Genomic DNA, 19,666 nt, shown 5'->3' on the forward strand with positions numbered 1-19,666 from the left:
ATTATTTGCAAGGTTGGATCATCAACCAGGCAAAGCAGGCAACTGTCCCAGTGCCCCAGACTTCAAGGGGCCCCAAAAGTCCCAGGTTTACCACAACTCAGTTGGTTTTGGTAATTAGATCAGTTGCAATTTGCGCCACTAAACAGCTGAGGTGCATCCTGCATACTGTGGCCCAGGCCCAGTGAATATAGTTTTTAAGGATAAGGCTGGCGATTTTCTGTATTTCCTTATCGTTAACAAATCTCATGTGTAGAGCCAAACCAACAACTAACTCATTCTACTACAAGTATTGTGTGTGTATCCAAAGTCTGATATTTTGTATTACTCTGTGCCATAGACCTCCATTGTTGTCCAAAAACTATTAAAACCAGATCAATAAACCACGTTGTTGCACTGGGTGACATGTTCCTTCGTCCCTGAAAAGAGTGGTTACCGTAGCTTGTTTAGAAATGGCTCCAAACAGTAAAAACAGCAATAAGATCGTAACTCTCAGGTGAGAGGTTCCTAATACAGCATGCGCATGCGCAGGAACATGGTTCGTTAGTTTGTTGTGCTACATATCACAACCTCTGGACTTTTTACTGAAGTTCTTTGAGAAATGTATAATGTAGTATAAAGTCAAGAGGTTGTGATATGTAAGTATGGACAAAGGAACATGTCACCCAGTGCAGTGGTGTTGCTCATTGAGGTGTTTTTAACAGGTTTTGGACAACAACACAGGTCTAAAGCACAGATGAATACGATGTATTAGGCTTTGGAAACACACACAATACTTGTTGGTTTGGCTCTGCACATGAGATCTGTTGACAATAAGAAAAATATAGAAAATTGCCAGCCTTATTCTTACCCTACTACCCCAGACTGAAGCTAACGCTAACTTACCGGGAACACAGAATGGTGCAGACTTGTCCTAACATTAGCTGACTAACAAGACAGGTATCATTATCAAGTAACATTGAACTTGGTGAAATATTGCGACAACAGTCCGACTCAGTGGTAGTCCCAGAGCAGCAGGTGAGCCAACTGTCAATCACAGCTGCCAATCAATGCCCACAAGGCAGACATCAAAGCTATTGTTCGTCTTTATATCTTATTAACAAGCAATAATTTCCAAAATGACCACCAGCATACCTATTAGAGGGCCCGAATTTAGCGATTGAGACCATAATGACTCGTTAAAAAAAATGTATTGACTTTGTATTTCAAGAGAGAAGTTGACGCTTTTTGAATGGGAGTCTATTATAGCCAGCATATAGCGACAGTGTCAGTGGTATTCCACTTCAAAGGACTTCCGCATTGGCTTCAATTTCAAGATGTGGTTGTTGCTGCTTGTATACTGTATAATCCCAACAGAGAGTTTTGTGCATGTGAAGAATTGTCTCCCAGAGCTGTACAAGAGATTTTCAAGATTCATTTTTTGCATAATAAACTTCTGTAAGCCCACAAAACTATAAAACATCAATTCACAACATCAAGAGACTACAGATCTTGTGTCCTGATGGCATCCCATGTTTCTTTACAGACAGTGTTTCCTTTCAGAGTTTCCTTCCTTTTTATTTGATAAAAGTCATTTTTTTGCATGACTAATAAAAGCTATACCCTTGTGATTACAGCAACAACAACCAGCACAACATAAGTCATTAACATGGTTATAACGTGATAAGCTAAACCATGCTATGCAGATACAGAGATGAAGTTGCAGATATGGAATGAGAAACTTATTCTCAACTGAAATGAACAAACAAGCGATAAACTCATATTCAAATACAGAACTGATGAATTAGGACCACTGGTTTGGTTGAATCAGATTTTTTCTCTTTATTATTCATTGTTAATTGTTTGCTGTGGATAGAGAGCTCTCTTAGTTTCCCTCTCTTTCTATTCAGTTGACATTCCTGACGGGGAAAATCCAGAATTCCTAAGGAAGCACAAAACATTACATATGCAGGGAGAAATTTTGGATCGCTCGCAGCCACAGTCTCACTCTGTCCCCCCTGCACAGATCTGCACGGACAACTCCGATGCCAAAAAGAGCGCGAAACAAATGACATATGCTGCAAAACTTGAAATGTATGTAACTTCCTCAATATTATCCTTGACTGGCTTGCTTTGTTTCAAATGTGTGTCCAAACCATGTACACAGATGAATGACCCAGCAAAGGAATTCCTGCTACAGCTCAATGAAATGGCTTATGCAGGGCAAATTTAATATGTGGTTTTGCACAGACAATGCCGGGGTTTGAGCAGATCTGCTATGCCCTGGAGCTGGGTGATGAAGAAGAGCAACACAGAGGAGAATGAGGCCTTTGTGAGCTTCCAAAAATTTGAAGGCCCCTCGCAGGATGCAGCAAAACCTGACCGATGAGGACAAGTCCCTGTAGGGGAAACAAGAAGAGAAATCATTACATAAGTGCAACAAATACTTCATAACTAAGCAACAAAAGAAGAGCACATTAGGAAATTAATGGAAAATCTTTCTACTGTATGGCACAGAGTAGAGCTTTATGGGCAGCTAATGCCGTCCTCAACCAGAAAGATGTATGAGATAAGGTGCAGTACATAAGTATTCGAGTCTTTATATCTGTGTGCTCATGCGTATCATCATTATTATTTCATGCCTGTGATATTATAATTTACAACGGGATAGAAATGAAGGTCATTTGTCATTTCTGCTGTGGCAGCAGAATGAAGTCAAAGAAGCTGCTGCTCAGGGCTTTACCTTCGCGAAGTGACATAAAAAGATGTTCCATAACCTTCAAACGAATTGAACATCTGTGCCGGAGAGGCAATTTTAAACACAAATCAAACTCCTTTTGAGCAGATAAAACAAAAGTCACTTTGCCAAACGGCAACCATGGGAAGACAAACACAAAATGCAGTTACAGTGATGTGGAAGGTTTGTGCAGGAATGGTCATCACAGAATCATCTCTAATTGTGGCTTAACAGTTTAAGGAGCTGATTTTGTAATTACAACATCCCTGTTTTGAGTTCAGGCAGTTGTTCATCTTATTCCTGATCTCCCTCTCCCCTCATTTCTGATCACACCTCTACTGTCTGCTGTCTAATACTCCAAAAAAAAAAAAAACACAGAAGAGAAAAAAAGAATCACCTCCCATTGTGCATCCCCTTAATTTGAGCCATAATGCATTACCAAGCCACCCCAAGGAACACTGCTCAGTGCTAACACCAGGACAGAATAAGCAGCAGATTCTCTGATTGCATTTTAGCATATTAAGCCCTTTTGTAAACATTTGATAACATTCAAAGGCTTACGGCTGTTCCAAATGACATTAGCCCCACTAACACGAGTCATCTGACAGGAATACCTCTAATTTCTAGTATAGATTGTTTTCATGCAGAATTCTAACATGATAATTGAATTTGCTGTTCTGAGCTTCTTTCTCAAGTCCAGTCACATGGCCCCATTAGCCATTTAGCTTCCCCCTTTGGTCCTTGAGTTGTGACATTACAGGCCAAGAAGAAACCGGCCAAATAACTATTAACCGCAGCACTTTGATGATTCTGTAACATGTTTAAATTATACAATTGGCTTGACTCTCCACGAGTTCTTTCTGTGAACTCGAAGCCACTGGCTGGTAAAAAAAAAAAAAAGTGAAACCCAGATTGTTTTTGTTTACAATCAGAAGTAAAAATGAAAAGATTGTCCTACAGTTTATTTGCTGACTTTCATTATTTGCATATAGATGTGGTGCAGTGCAGCTGATTAAATGGCTCCAACAGCTTTTTTGTTACATTTTGAAGGAGAAACTGCATGTAGTTACAGTAAAACACGACTAATCACAAAAATGTTCCACTGTATGGTATTTTTATAATTAGATATCAGTTGATACTGAAGCATACATCCTGTGTATATGCTCATCATTGTTCTCACTACCTGTTATAACCAATAGATGGCATGAAACTGTGCCCTTAGCAAGACAGCTGCAGATTTCAGGACAGTGGCTCATACACAGGCGGATACATCTGAAGATGTCCCAATTTGACATGAGAGCTGCTTTGTTGTTCTACTGCCAAGAGGAAAGGTTTGGATACTTTTGCAGTTTTAACAGAAAAAATAATATAAAATAGAGAGTCTTAAATGCGTTGTTTATTTTGGAGGTGAATAGGTGGTTATCCTATTGGATGTAAAAAGTCGAGCTAATTTTATTTACATAACCCAATATTGCAAATCACAAATTTCCCTTGAGGGGCTTTACAGTCTGCACAAGTAATACAACATCCTTTATCCTTCAACCCTCAGTTTGAATAAGGAAAATGTCCCTAAAAAACCCTTTAACAGAGAAAAATGGATGAAACTTCAGGAAAGAGCAACAGAGGAAGGATCCCTTTTCTGAGACGGACAGACATGCAATAGATGTTGTGTGCACAGAATAGTAAAAAAAAAAAAAGGTAAAAGAGAGACATTCCTAATATCTTAAAAAAGCTTTTGAAAAATGCATCAACTGACAACAAAGCACACTACTACACACAAATATTTGAAATACCTTTATTTGAATCTGCCAATTACATTACAGGTATTCATGAGACAAAGATTTATAGATACATTCATTCACCAGGCCTGACAATCATAATAACCCAGTTAAAGTATGTTTGTGAACATGCTCAATGCTGCCAAATATCTGTTTCCATAACTAAATTTATATCCTAGCTGAGTGATATTTGATTTTTATCACCAAAAAGCTTCATCCGTGTACAGGTCAAAAACACAGCCAATCAAGGCTGAAAACTTATCTTCTGCCTTAATTTACAAAAACAACATCAGGATAATTAGAGATGTTAGAGAACAGGTCACACACACACACACACACACACAGACTAACATATCTCGAACATGCACCGTGTGGAGGAAATCAATCTGAGGTTACCGCTAACCAGATGTTAACATCTTTAAAAGGGAAATCCACACTAAATGAACTCCTGCCTGCAACACTGTCTCTAGATGTGTGTGTGTGTGTGTGTGTGTGTGTGTGTGTGTGTGCAGCATGCCAATGTTGAGTTGACCAAGTGACCAGCAGAAAGATATTCAATGTGAGCTCGCTGCCAGGTATCATTAAACTTCCCCTTCTAGTAGATAAAAGCAGCCACACATGCCACCATCTGTTTGCAGGATGCCCCGGCCAGCTCAGCGCAGCGTCCTTTTACTTTATTTTGTCATCATAACTGAGGGTCTGTAGCATTTTTACCCCCTTTTTACCACCTTATGTTAACTATAAGAACATAATATATTTGTGTACATTTGTAGCAGGTGCTAGAAGTGCATTTCCAACAAACTCTTCCTTTGCAGAAAGAAAATGAAGAGGAATGACAAAACTAAGCAGCTTGCAAAAAAAAAAAAAGCATAGAAAGCTGCACGTGTCACATTAGTCTAATACATTCAGAGGTATAAAAAGGTCTTATTTGAATTCGTCAGCGCACAATAGCTCACAGTTGTGCATGCAGTGGGCTAATGGTACATTTTGACACCGATTCATATGCAAAGAACGGATGGATTTTATTTTAGCACAACATCCCATAACACTCTGAGCATTGTGGTCACTGTGTAACATATTCCAAACTACCACCCCCTCATCGCTTTTCAAGCCAGATCTGAGTCATCCTGACTGAGACATCCAAGCAACAAGACCCCCCCTCTGTTTCCTCTGACAACAGTATCTGCTTATGATCTGCCACACAGTTGTCAAAGCGTGATTTGCAGTGCAGCCTCAGTGTGCGGAGATGGTGAAACTCCCCCATTGTGCGGCGGTGTATTGGACCGGGCCGGGTGTCCTCTCAGTCAAATCAAAGGCGCTTCCTCCGGCACTGTGGCGGAGCCCACTGCCTCTGGAGCCACTCATTATTACATGCGAGGGGGGACTTGTGATCTTTTTAATTATTCTGCACTTCATTTCTATCCCACCATTCAAAACGCAACATGAGAATTGATTGCCTCAAAGATCCATCTTTATAATCTCCCCCAGGCCCATAAATTATCCAACTTTGGGGCAGGGTGGACGAGCCGTGCAGGCACAAGCAGATCTCTTTCAGTGCCACACCATACTGCAATGTGTTGGGGGGAGCATAACTGAATGGGGCTGCTCTTTCGCTGGCTGAAAACTGGAGGGGGGGGGGGGGGGTGAAAAAAAGTACACTTGTTATCTTGTGAACCCTCAAACATGTAAGATAGGAATCTCTTGAATGTCAGCGACAGAAATGGAATTAACAAGAGATCTTTTTATTGTCACAGAAGGTCATTAGGCTGCCAATCGGGGTAATTATGGAAATGATCTCCCCAGCTCTTTGGAATGTTTTCCTGCTTCCATAAGGACTTGAAAGTGTTCAATCAGCCTCTCTCGTGGGAAAGTTCAGCCATAACTGCAAGTGTACCAGCAAAATCAAATTAAGCAAAGAGATTTCATTAGTATTTATAGCCCCGAGGCATTTGTAAAAGTATGGAGCAGCGGAGTAATGTGGGACTGTGGAAGGGAGAATTATTGCTTAATGACAAAGGCCATACCTAGAAGACATACATATGGATAATGAATAGGAGGCATTGATTGCATCTTTAAAGAGGATTCTTGAGGGAATGTAAAATATTGATGCTTGTGTGCCTGACTTTGGACTCTCAGTGTGGGTGTCAGTGTGGCAACTTTATCTGGATTTTAACTTTATTATTCAGATATGTTTCATCTTGTGGTCAAAATAGGAGCAAAATTAGCTAAATTATAGGCTAACAGAATTTTATTTGTAATCTTTCTTAAAAATATATAAAAAGGTGTAATTTAGTAAATAATTGTGCATTTAGTGAGACCAAAAATACAATATGTATTTTTACTTTGTGCTCCATTGTCTGCCAAAGAGATTCAGGCCAAAATGTAATGAAGTCAGATGGCTATGTGCAGTAAATTGTAACACCTGATTTGAATCATTGGGTCTATTCAGTCCACTTAACCTCAGAGTAATTGACAATTTAAAGGTGCAGTCCTTAATTTCAAGAGACAGCACAACGACTTTGATTAGGATGTGGGATATGCACTTCCCCGCTGGAATAACAGGCAAGGACACTTTTTATGAAGCAAATAAGGAAGTGCAACATAAAGTAAAAAGGAGAAATATTTGTGTTTTTTAAGATGAATTGAAACATTTGGCTTAAGGTAAAGACACAATATTATAGACTATTATAGGCTGTTAATGATATTAGCTTGATAGTTTATTCATGGGCCTTTAAATTTCCCACCACACAAATAATACAAGAGCTTTTTTATAAACAAACAGACATTTCAGTCAATCCTAATATCAAAACATCATTCCTCTCCAAGTCTTCTTCATCTTCCTCTTCAATTCTTATAATTGGGTTCGAGAAGAGGTAAAGTGTCTCTGTGAGGAACTTGACAGATCGTGTGAAGGAGTATTATTATGGGCAGATCAGGCGGGATGTAAGAGGTAATTTACTCTGATGTTACATATATGTATGCATCAATAGGCAAGAGGATATTGAGTTCAGGGGTCGCACTGAATGAGAGTTCCCGTAAGAAATGCAGATGCAAACATTAAGACTGGTGCATGAGGGGGAGTAACAACTTACAAATTGGACACTTCTTTGAGGAACCATGTTGAGTTGAGGTTTTTCTTTATTTATGTGCTTTTTGTACACAAATTGTAATTTTGCTGTTGGATGGAGCGCCAGTTAACTGTAAAATATGTGTCATTGTGTCCTAATTTAGCACAAAAACATTAAAATAATCAATTAGATTTCTGATGACAAGTCATAAATAACTGATAACTGTGCATTTATAATTAATTATATAATTATTTTTTCTTATAAATAGCATATTTAAACATTGTTGTGGCCTTGAATGTCATTTTCTGCAAAGTTTTCTGGCGACTTTTGTTATAATGTGGCTCGCTTTGGTCTCTATTTATTATACTCCAGTGACCACAACCATTTGACACCCGCGGCAGTATTAGCACATTGTTTACTGTCGTTTTATGCAGACTATGATTTCATGCAAAGCCGGGCTGCCTGTGTTTTGACACCGTGCTAAATGCCTGGTATAGGGCCAATTTGCACCGTTTACAGCCTGAATCAGCGCGCTCACACAACACCGACGATACACTGATGTGCAACTTTCAGCCTTATCTGAATGACAAAAAGCCTACAAACTGGGTGACATTGCACGTACTTAACAAGTACACATTGGCATGGTAATCCGGCTGCATTTAGCTGGAGGTGTCACTTTCCCACCAGCTGCCGCGAGTTTCATGCAGCCTCCCGGGGTCTTGCCACTGACGGACAGCCGGGTGGAGAGGAGCGATGGACGGGCGGAGGGGCCGCGCAGAGACGCGCCGGTGCGTGTTTGGAGAAGTTTGCAGAATGAGACGCACGAGATTATCATTATAAAGCGAATTCAGATATATATTGTATTTTACCTCAAATCAGATGAAAATGAATTCGTTCTCAATTAATTAATATAACTGGAAAATAGCCTAATAATCAGAGAAGACAATAGTGGGATTATGTGAAGTGTCAGTATGAAAACAAGATTTTCGTTCAGATTATTGGACTACTGGATGATTTTACATTAGACCATGTATGTCAAGTGACTAATGGGCTATTCTTTGTAATCAGATACATCTGAAACAACCGTCAAAAAACGACCTTTTCTAGTAATAATCAAAACTGTATTGTTAATTATTCATTTTTTTCACTCTCTGTATTTGATTATTTACGATATGTTTCACCTTACACCAACCAAAATCACCAGATTAGACACCTACAACTGCATCCTATTAATCTCTCTTTGTATGTAGCCTTTATGAATTTCCAAAAAGATTAAGCACATTTGCCAAAATACAATTTCCAAATGGTGATGTCCCTAAATCCTGCAAGCAAAGAGGCCACAGACAAGCCTGTTAAAAATGAATGTAAACCTTGATGTCCACTGAGTCTACAAACCCGAACGCTTTGTGGTTTTTTTAATGCATTTTTTATATTTTTTTCAAGCCCAACCTGCCAACACCAATTTGAGGAAACAATAGGCCTAGGCTAAATAATCAGAACTGGTGGTTGTCATACATTTAAAAAAAAAAAAAAAAAGAAAGAAATACTATATGTATTTTTCATTTTAAACATGCTCTTATTATAAAGCTCAGTATCATAGTTGTTCATATGTTGAACCATGACAGTATTTAGAAGCTAAAGTGAGATGAGTCTTCTTGCATCACCTGCTGTCTTTATACAGGTGCGTCAAACAGATGCGACGTCCAACACACACACACACACACACACACACACACACACACACACACACACACACACACACACACACACACACGCACGCCTGCATCAGTGTCTTCTATTTTAGGCCCTTTGTGCTTTGTTGTGACGGAGAGATCTGGCCCCGGCTCATCTTGCAGGAGGGAGGGTTAAAAATGAGCTCCATCATATTGTTTGACAGAAACTCGCAGGTTGATAGAGTGGATTCTTGGAGAAGGGCTGAAAATGGGGGTTTCCAAAAAAGAAGAGGAAGAGGGAGGGGAAAAAAACAGCTGAGAGCTCACATGCCTGCCTTCCAGGGCTTCACAGCGTCGACCATGAAAAATCCAGTTAGAGGAAAAAGTATAATATTTAGATGATTTTTCTAAACTCTTATGTGTGACGCGCAGCTGTATTGGAGAATATCTTGTTTTTATTAAATCTGACAAGCTGAAGATTTGGCCACTGATGTAAAATAATTAACATAATGGTCGTAATTACAGGCGCGCTAACAATGCCATTAATTTATCATATCGTTTTACTGGCTGCTGCCCCCAACTCACCTAATTAATTACACGAGTTGCCTTTAAAAAAATCTGTTTTTACAAACAGCTGGTTTCGTTGGAAGCATGCGAGTCAAGCAAGGTGCAGTTTATTGTGGATTTAGATTTCCCATGACGTAATGTCTTTGCATTTTGAGCTTAAACTCGTGTTTTATCAGTGTGAACGGAGAGCAAACGCGAATATTTTCAAGTTAATGGAGATTTTAATTATGAATTTATGAGTGGCAGAGATTTAAACATGGGTTGTGTCTGCAATGATACCAAAAAAACACATGAGATGTACCAAATTAATACTGAAACCCAATAGTCTTCTTTAAAAACGCGTCTTTTAACTAAGAAATCAAATGCGTAAAAAGAACAGTCCCTTTTGATTAAACGCCAAAAAACATCACCAACCACCTTTGTAAAGGGCTTCAGTCCATCAGACATTAAAAGACAGTGTAATCATTTATGTTTCCAAACAGTGAAAGCTGCTAATGCACCTGTTTATGGTAATTATTAAGGTTTTGTACGCCAATATTAATCGTAGCAAACACATTTCGCGTAAATCTGACTTTCCCACTGAAAGCCTTTGATCTTTAGATCGTGTAAAGATACAAACTGCATTTTTTAAAAAAGTCTTAAAATGCTTTCAAATCTTTTCATATTTGGTCTTGTGACCTTCGAAAACACGTGAAAATGCGCACTCTCTCCCCAGTTTTAAAGATTTCCTTTGAAAGAATTTCCATTATTTTGAAATTGTGAAGCAGAAAAATTAAGGAAAACCGATCCATCAAAGTCTCCAAACAATTTAATTTACACCTGAAACACGCGTGTGAAAAATTTCCCCACTTGTTTGTGTTTGAATGAACAGTATTCTGTATCTCTCACACTCATTCATTAATTTAGAGAGAGAGGGAGAGAGAGAGAGAGAGCATCCTTTAACAGTAGAAATGGTTCAAATCTCAAGCATCCGCCAATGCTGAAGTGTCCTTGCGCGTGCACAGACACCCCACCAGTCTATACAGGTGACCCTGACCTCTGACCCCGTGTGTGTGTGAGAGAGACAGAGGGGTACACAGCAGATAAAAAATAAATAAATAAATAAGACCCCCCCCCCCCTCAGGAATCAACAGAGCATCACGTTATTATGATCACAATTATTTGTTCGGTGACCTTGCTGGTAGTTTGCAGCGATCACATGTGGAGACTGTTTCCTCTCCATCACCTGTGCTGCCCCCCACCACCCCCCACCCCGCCCCCCCGCACCCATCCAACCCCCTCACCCCCCCCTCCCAACTAATGGTTTCATGCCGGAGCGAGTTGGCTTATTATACTAAAAGGTTTTGTCGCGCTAAGCCGTGCATGTGTGCTTAAAACGTACATTTCATTAACAAACTGCGGAGGTATAAAAGCGGATTTATGAGGCTTCAAAAGATCACAGGAAGGACGGGTTTGAAACCCCCTCTCGGTGCTGTTGCAGGCAGGTTATATCAGCAGTTACGCCGCCTTTCACACAACACTGCAACTCTGGGATTTTTTTTTTTTTTTTTGGTTAAGGAAGGGAGTCTGGCTGCACCTGTCTCCACACACACACACACACACACTGACATACAACAGGAGAGAGAGAGAGGGGACAGTTTCGTTAAAGCAGCGACCCTTTGATTCCTTAAAAGCCCTTAAAAATAAGAAAAAGTGTCCATTAAGCTTTCTTGTTTTATTAGTATAAAACATTATTTGCTACATTTTTTTTTAAAAAAAGGCACCAAAAAAGAGGTTTGGTCATCTTAACCTTTCTGTTGAGGGCGCAGAACAATTTACACACACACAAAAACGTCTCTAAATATCCAAAATACTTCAATGGACCACTGTTGCTATGAAGAAACGCGTCAAATCAGCATCACTGACTGAGAACCATAAAGTCTTTGTTCAGATAAGTTTTCGATCTGAATAAAATATCCCAAACAAATAACCGTCAACAAATGTCCAGGTTTATGGCCTGAACGAAAGAGAAACGTGTTTTTTTTCTTAAAGTGCGCACTCGGCCTGCATGAGAGTCATCGGGATGAAAGTTGATGCAGACTCCGGCTTCATCTGCTAAGTAGCGCGTATTGACGGACCTGCAGATCACACAGGTCACCGAGAGATTAACACGAGGCAAGTCTAATCGGAAACCGCGTTTCCCTCCTTTGACCCGCGCGAGCATTATTAATGATAGCGTTTGATTAATCCGACTTTCATCCCCGACAGCGGAGGTGTCAGAGGTGGCGCAGAAAACAGCGCCTCTTCGCACTGCTGAGGGCAATTAAAGGATCACATTTACTCCCCCAAACTATAAGACACAAAACAACAGCGGCTTCAAAATGAATTCATAAAAATGTGTTGTTTTTTTTGTAAGGATAAACTCTACTTTTATCAGGCGAATTAAGTAATTAATGTTAAATATTTCATTAATGGGGTGACATTTGTCATTTTTACAATAATAATAATAATAATTACAATTCAGATTATATGCAGGTGTAATGAATTAAAATGATTCTACCTCACACCTTTTTTAAATTGACAAGAGCAGCTTGTATCTGAGAAATAATCCTTAATTGCATAATATCTTAATTTATATGTTTTCATTTATTCAAATAAAGCGTTTGTCGCAAATAACAGACAGGTGTTGATTATAGATATTTTCATTAACCTGCTAAAGGTTAAAAAAAAAAAAAATCAACTGAACGTTTTAATCGCTTGTGGCACATCATAATATATTTAATTCCATATTTTGTTAATTAACTGTGCATTTTTTTTCTATATAAGATAGTAATATTAGTCGCTTTGAACGTTAGTTGCTCTTTCCTAAATGTTCTCACCCCTTCTGTATTGGATCCGACATCCTCTCCCTCAGAGCAGCCTAACAGCGCTCACCTTCATGCTTGTGAATAAATGCTCTCTTTGCATTCACCCGCTGCCGCATTTCCTACTTTTTTCAAATGTAAAAACATGCAATGATCGGGGTCGTTAGCACCTCTTCCAAACTCTTTAAGGAAATTCTTTATTCTCTCCATTCATTGTCGTTGGTGGTGGTGGTGGTGGTGGTGTTGCTGCTGCTCAATATTCTTCCCACCTTCGGCTAATCCTGCGGGAATAAATAGACTTGAATTCATGCTTTGCATTCGCAGCTTTGATTTACATGGCGGGCTATAAAGCTGGAAATATCAAGTCATGCATTTCAGCACCTAATAAACAACGTTACATTTTTTAAAATCCTTAATTATCTTCCACAAAGTATTTAAAAAAAATAGCATGCACGGACACTTAGTTAAATTAAATTGTGAAACAAGAATAAAAAAAAAAACACTTAATAAACTTAAAGGAGTGTTCAGTAAACTTAGCTGTCGTCGTTTTCATTCTGCAGCTTTCAACACAGTTTGTACGAGCAAAGTTAAAGCTTTGGATTGTTTTTACGCAGCCATGTTAATGCGCATCAGATCTTTCAATCATGCAGGCCAATTTTCTCTCCCCCTCCTCCTCCTCCTTCTGCCACCGTTAAATGGTCTATGACGGACGAACACAGAAATCAGCGGAAAGCAGCATTGCTGATGTCCCATTGTTGACAAATCCATGAAACAACTCCAGTTTGCATGGTTTAACAGAGAGGAGAGGAGAGGAGAGGAGGGTGGAGGGAGGGACGAGATGGGGGCGTCTGTCGTCACCGAACCACGTGTCCTGCACTGATAGTATATCTTATACTGGGAAAAGTAATCTATCAGACAGTCCTTTTAAAAGCGCCGGCCTTTTAAAGCATGTGTCATCTCGACTTGCGTCTCCAAATATCGCTCCTATAGGAAATATACGCGCCGAGAAAGGACGCCGAAGCGCAAAAAGTCGCACCACCTCCAAACAACTTCCAGGCAAGACGCGTCGCTTTACACAGGCCTGCTCACTTACCGAGTGGAGAAATATTTGTAGAAGTTGAAGTTTCTCTTTGGCTTCACTGACTTGCTGTCGGTTACACCGCATTTAGATTGTGGGAGACATCCGATCTCTTGACAGGGGGCGACCAGAAGTCAGCAGAGACGCCGTGTGTGCGCACTGACCGCGCCAGTCTCACCTACCCATCTCACCCGGCTGCTCTGTTGTTTTTGGCTCCGGTAGACTTTTTTAGACAAAAAAAAAGTGTAAGTAAGCCGTGAGATGACCCTGTCTGGGGGCAGCGAAAGAGCCAGCGACATGTCCGGCCAAACTGTGCTCACAGCAGAGGACGTGGATATCGACGTGGTGGGCGAGGGAGACGATGAGTGCATGGAGAGGGTGGACAGCGACTGCGACAGCCCGGGGGGAGGCATCCTGCACGACCTCCGAGGAGAAGCAGGCGACGAGGAGGTGGAAGACGAGATCGAGGTGGAGAAAGAGGAGATGAGGTCCGGCGGAGGGAGCCCGTGCTGCGAGAGCTCCGGGGAGGGAGAGACTGGCACCGGAAAGGGAGAGGGTCACGAAGGGAGCGCAGCGGCGGGAGGTGGGATTCAGAAGCCCAAAAGTAGCCTGGTAAAACCGCCGTACTCCTACATCGCCCTCATCACCATGGCCATCCTCCAGAGCCCGCAGAAAAAGCTCACCCTCAGCGGGATCTGTGAGTTCATCAGCAACCGCTTCCCGTATTATAGGGAGAAGTTCCCGGCGTGGCAAAACTCCATCCGCCACAACTTGTCTCTCAACGATTGCTTTGTGAAAATCCCCCGGGAACCTGGCAACCCCGGCAAGGGCAACTACTGGACCCTGGACCCGGCTTCCGAGGACATGTTCGACAACGGCAGCTTCCTCAGGAGGAGGAAAAGGTTCAAGCGGGTTCAGCCGGACATGCTCAGGGACCAGACTGCTCTCATGATGCAAAGTTTCGGGGCGTACAGCCTTGGGGGGCCCTATGGGCGGCACTACGGGATCCACCCGGCTGCATATTCCCATCCGGCGGCTTTGCAGTACCCGTACATCCCCCCTGTAGGTCCCATGCTGCCCCCGGGCGTCCCTCTCCTGCCCTCCGCGGAGCTTAGCAGAAAAGCGTTCAACTCCCAGCTCAGCCCGAGCCTTCAACTGCAGCTCAACAGTCTGAGCACGGCGTCCATGATCAAATCAGAGCCGTCCAACAGACCGTCGTTCAGTATAGAGAACATCATCGGGGTCTCCAGCGCCTCCTCGTCCTCACCGGGCGCCGCTCAGGCTTTCCTGCGGCCTCCGGTGACCGTTCAGTCGGCCCTTCTGAGCGCTCAGTCCCTCTCTCTGACCCGGACCTCAGCCGCTATCGCTCCCATCCTCAGTGTACCTTCAAATATTATTTCTGGACACGTTTTACCCTCAGCAGCGGCGGCGGCAGTGTCCAAATGGCCTTCACAGTGACTTAAACAAAGCAAAAAAAACAAACTTATTTTTATATAGAGACATTATCACTGGAGGAAGTGTGAACAGCACAAATCAATAGGCAGCACTGGACTCATGTAAAGACTGTTGAAACACAGAGAAAAAAAAGAAAAAGGAGATATTTCTGTACAGGTAATATTTGTAAATATTTGTAAAAAAAAAAAAAAAAAAAGAAGAATGATTTTACCTGTTTGACTTTTACCTGTCTTTTTTTGTTGTTTTGTTTTGTTTTGTTCCTGATTGAGATCTGTGATAATTATTTTACATTTTCTTTTTGTATTGGAAGCTCAAGACACAAGTGGACACAATTTTTTTGGCTTCCTTTTCATACAAGACACAAAAAGCTCTGAAAAAAAAATAGTCTGTTTATAATAAAAAAATTCAAATATATGTAATTCTATGTAGCTATATTGTGTTGTAAACTGAATTTATTTGTAAATAAATCTAAGAAAGAATTAAAATTCAAAATTCTCATCATTAATATTCAAAAATGGTTCGACAACAGATTTAATGAGAACAATGAAAATATTCTTGTTATATAAATAATATGTCACGCAGTGGAGGCATAAAAAGAAAATGTCATTTTGACGTGCAGATATTATAAAATTGGCTTTTAGAAATTTTTATCACATCAAAGGAAAGTCGTCTTATCATGTAAGTCATTTTTTTTAGACTCAACAATTAATATCATCACATTTACACGATGTTAAAAGTCAATATTTTTAAATGTGTCTCTTAATATTTCATTTTTATTTAAAAGTCTATTATAATAATTACATTTGACGAGCAACACACAGAAAATTGAATTATATTTTTACGGCAAAAGCTCAACAGTCATCTGAGATTTTTGGGAATTGCCTTTTTTTTAATTTAATGAGAATTGTTGCCAAAATTATAAAAGATAATAATGAATTTCTACAAAAAAGTTATATGGATTTGAAATGTAAAGCTCTATAGGTAAGAAGATTATTATGTAAATCCTGAAATATATTGCAGATACACACAAATTGATTATTTGCGCAATATTTACACACTTTTCCAGACTGATATAAATCTAATTAATATCATATTTTAGCTTTCAAAAACACGCCGGTGAAAAAATATATGAGTGAGCCTAGCTTATAGGAGGGAAATAATAAAACAGTCTAATTGTTTTTTAAAGTATATTTATGGTTGTTTTCCTGATAATGATCTCTGACTGGAGGTCACAGTTTAGACACCTTTTAACCCACCGTTACATCACTGCTCGGCTCGTTTTACACGATATTCTGCGGCTCGCCTACTATAAACGTAACAGTTTCGCAGTTGTGTCTGGCTAATCACTTTTACACAAACAGCAAATGGTGATCGGGCTTGTGTGTGTGTGTGTGTGTGTGTGTGTGTGTGTGTGTGTGTGTGTGTGTGTGTGTGTGTGTGTGTGTGTGTGTGAGGGGGGTTATAGGCGCTATATTTACGTGATCCCCATGGGAAAGAGAAAGGAGCCTCTCTCTCTGCTTCACTTCACTCTCAGACACTGAAGAAGGTGCTGATGATGCAAAAGGCTTTTCCAATGTCACTGTGGCATTTCTACCAAACTACAATTATTATTATTATTATTATTATTATTATTGAATTAATTTTATTTCCAAACCAACCAGCTCGTCAATGCACTTCATTATCCTCTCTGTTTTTGACTATTCATCTAATCAAAACATGATCATAAAAAATAAATTGTTACATAGAAACTGTAGGCTGTGTAATTGGCTCTCGATAATCATTCCTATCATCATATTTTTCTCTCATATTTCGACTCTTAATTTGTAAATTAAGGAGCTATTTAAAAAATCACATCTTATGCTAAAGGACATTTTAAATCGGTTGTGAAAGAGGCTACAAGAGGTCAGTTTCAGGCTACACCTACGCAATGTCATTTTGACTAAAGGTGTATTTGGAAAAGCAAAATTATTATTAACTGCAGCTTTTTTTTAATATGTCTCTTCGGGGGTATATGACATAAGAAAAAAAAACATGAAATCATAGGAAACAACAAAAGTCTTGCACTTGCTGAACAGGGTTATCAGTTATTTCCATCTCTTATTCATTTTTTTTTTTTTTATCACAGCATGTTTGAGGCCTGTGTGGTTACAGATCCAAGTTCAGACCACAACAAACAGGTCCTTAAAGCCAAACTGTGGAGCTCACATGCAGGTCTGAGCGGATAAGAGAGCCCGCAGCCAGCTGCAGAGTCTCCGTGTGTGTGTGTGATGTTGCACCGGTGATGCTGCGGGCTGACAACACCTCGGAAGGGACGAGATTCAGACCGCTAGGGGGCGTTAACTCACACCTCTGACTCTCCATTAGGAATATGAGAAATAACAAATATTTAGGAAGACATCACAACCCTTAAATGAGGTGGAGGATGAACCTTCTTACACCAAGATAATCCGTTTTATTTTCTGGCCTTTTAAGGTGTTTTATTCATCTTTAGAATCTGAGCCTATTGTGCAATCTGACTACATATGCAGAAGGAGAAGAAATAAGTGAATATCCGATCTAGTCATTTATTTTCATTGCTGTTTTTTCCTCATCATCAGTGAAAGAACTATTGTAAATCTTTTACACCTCGATATCACAACACTCCGTTGCTTCACAGACTTAGGTCAGATGTTTGAGCGTGATTTTGATTTATTTATAGGGACACTAAAATTGTTGATGCTCGTCAGGTTCTTTTTGAAGCTTCAGTAACAGCTGATGGAGAAAAAATACATTTGAATACAGCAGATTCCACCTGATCTTAACTGGACAAAAGCATTGCATTCTTCAACTGAAATTGGCAATAAAAGCCAGGTGTATGCCGGGAAATACATTTAAAATATCCTTCATTGTGTTATAATTTGAGTCTGATATTTTACAAAAAGGACTCAATTCATTTAAATTCATGTTGGCAACAATATAAAAAAAATGCTGGTGAATCGAAAACGAACACAATTTCTTTTCGTGTTATTACGTCGCCAACGATACAATTTGCTGATTGGAGGAATACACTCATTTGAAGAGCAAACACTTGCGCGCGCACGTAACGCACCCATTCCATAATGAGCTTCGCAGCTGCGCGTGCTTGTGCACAGGTGGCGAAAAGCCTGGATGGTGGTTCCCACAGCTCCGCCAGCCTGTCTATATTAGTCTCAAGCAACAGTATGTAAAATTGTAAAACAAAAAATAAAAAATAAACAAACAAATAAATAAACAAAAATGTCTACTTTACCTCTGTGAGTGTTGATTTTTTTAAATTTATTTTTTTAGTTTATCTTTATTTTATCCTCATTGAGATTAAAAATCTCTTTTCCAAGTGTGTCGTGGCCAAGACAGGCAGCAACATAAAGTTTCAGACAAACAACATAAAACAAATAATACAGACAGACCCCTCTTTAATCAACATGAAATAATACAACCATGAAGAATATTATAATAAAACAGAAATTAAAAACACAGCCTTAATGCTAGAATTGGACTGAGAAGCAGCAGCAATTTGAGCCATAAAAAAACCTCCTAACATCCCAACTGACACTGGCAGATACATGATGATGCACAGAGTTCCTGCAGCAAAGCTTTAAACCTGCCCAGAGAAACCAGTGACTGTAATTTATACTGACTTCATTTGCAAAAAAAAGTGAACTGGGTGTAAACTAGCTTATTTTAAATCTACATGATATTTAATCAAAGTTAAGTTCGACCTTGAAATTGAGCTGAATGATGAACATTTTGACAAGATCAAACAAAAAAGTGAAGTTTTTGTTGATGATGTGGGTGTCATTTGGGGTATTTTGTTAACGTTATTGTCATACATACTGTGTATCATAGATACCCATTGAATGCTGCTAATACAATATGTAAAGGGGTTCTTCAGTGATACTATGGTTACAGTTCATCTGTCTTCCACCCATCTGTTGCTAACACATTACCAAAGTATAAATCTGGTTGCCGCCTTACATGCATGATGTCTTCATACATTCAGACTCAACATTTCAGGTTAACAGCTCAGGTTCTTGTCAAAAAAACATATTGAGTTTTCTCATGTTCCACTACCAGGTGATTTAGGGTGTTTTTAGGGTGTCAAACCTCAAAATGGAGGAAAAAAATCACAGTTAATTGATTACCTTAATTTGCTGAGATGATCAAAGGAAATCATACAACATTGTTCTTTAAAATTCTGTGATGGAGCTTTAATATCTGAGTTTCAATGTTGAGATTTTAAATGTCTGATAGGAATAAAAGATGAAGATACAAATACTCATAGCACAAAGGCGCCAGCTCTGTTTGCAATGCTTTACATCAGAAATGGAAGAACAAATGAATTGAATGATGAGGAGGTGTCCTGTTGGCTGAGCGGTTTAAGATGCTGACCATGTAACAGCAATCCAGTTTGAATCTAGCTGGAGACCTTTGTTGCGTTTCATCCCTCCTCTCTGCCCTCATTTCCTGTCATCT

The 19,666-nt window shown here is 39.8% G+C and overlaps 2 protein-coding genes across 2 annotated transcripts in view; one reads left to right on the top strand and one right to left on the bottom strand.

Moving 5' to 3' along the window:
* Positions 1-1,797: 1,797 nt before the first annotated feature.
* itgb3bp (integrin subunit beta 3 binding protein) overlaps positions 1,798-19,666 on the bottom strand; it is a 51,306-nt gene continuing 33,437 nt past the window's right edge. The window contains exon 8 of the mRNA XM_067596426.1: positions 1,798-2,375. Coding sequence (XP_067452527.1) covers positions 2,206-2,375 — 170 coding nt within the window. The 3' untranslated portion in view covers positions 1,798-2,205. The remainder of the gene's footprint in view (positions 2,376-19,666) is intronic.
* foxd3 (forkhead box D3) lies at positions 13,546-15,660 on the top strand. Its single transcript, XM_067596422.1, has one exon. The coding sequence runs from the start codon at positions 13,982-13,984 to the stop codon at positions 15,176-15,178; it is 1,197 nt and encodes a 398-aa protein (XP_067452523.1). The 5' UTR covers positions 13,546-13,981; the 3' UTR covers positions 15,179-15,660.

This window comes from Thunnus thynnus, chromosome 8 (genome assembly GCF_963924715.1).
Source record: "Thunnus thynnus chromosome 8, fThuThy2.1, whole genome shotgun sequence".
NCBI classification, from domain to species: domain Eukaryota; kingdom Metazoa; phylum Chordata; class Actinopteri; order Scombriformes; family Scombridae; genus Thunnus; species Thunnus thynnus.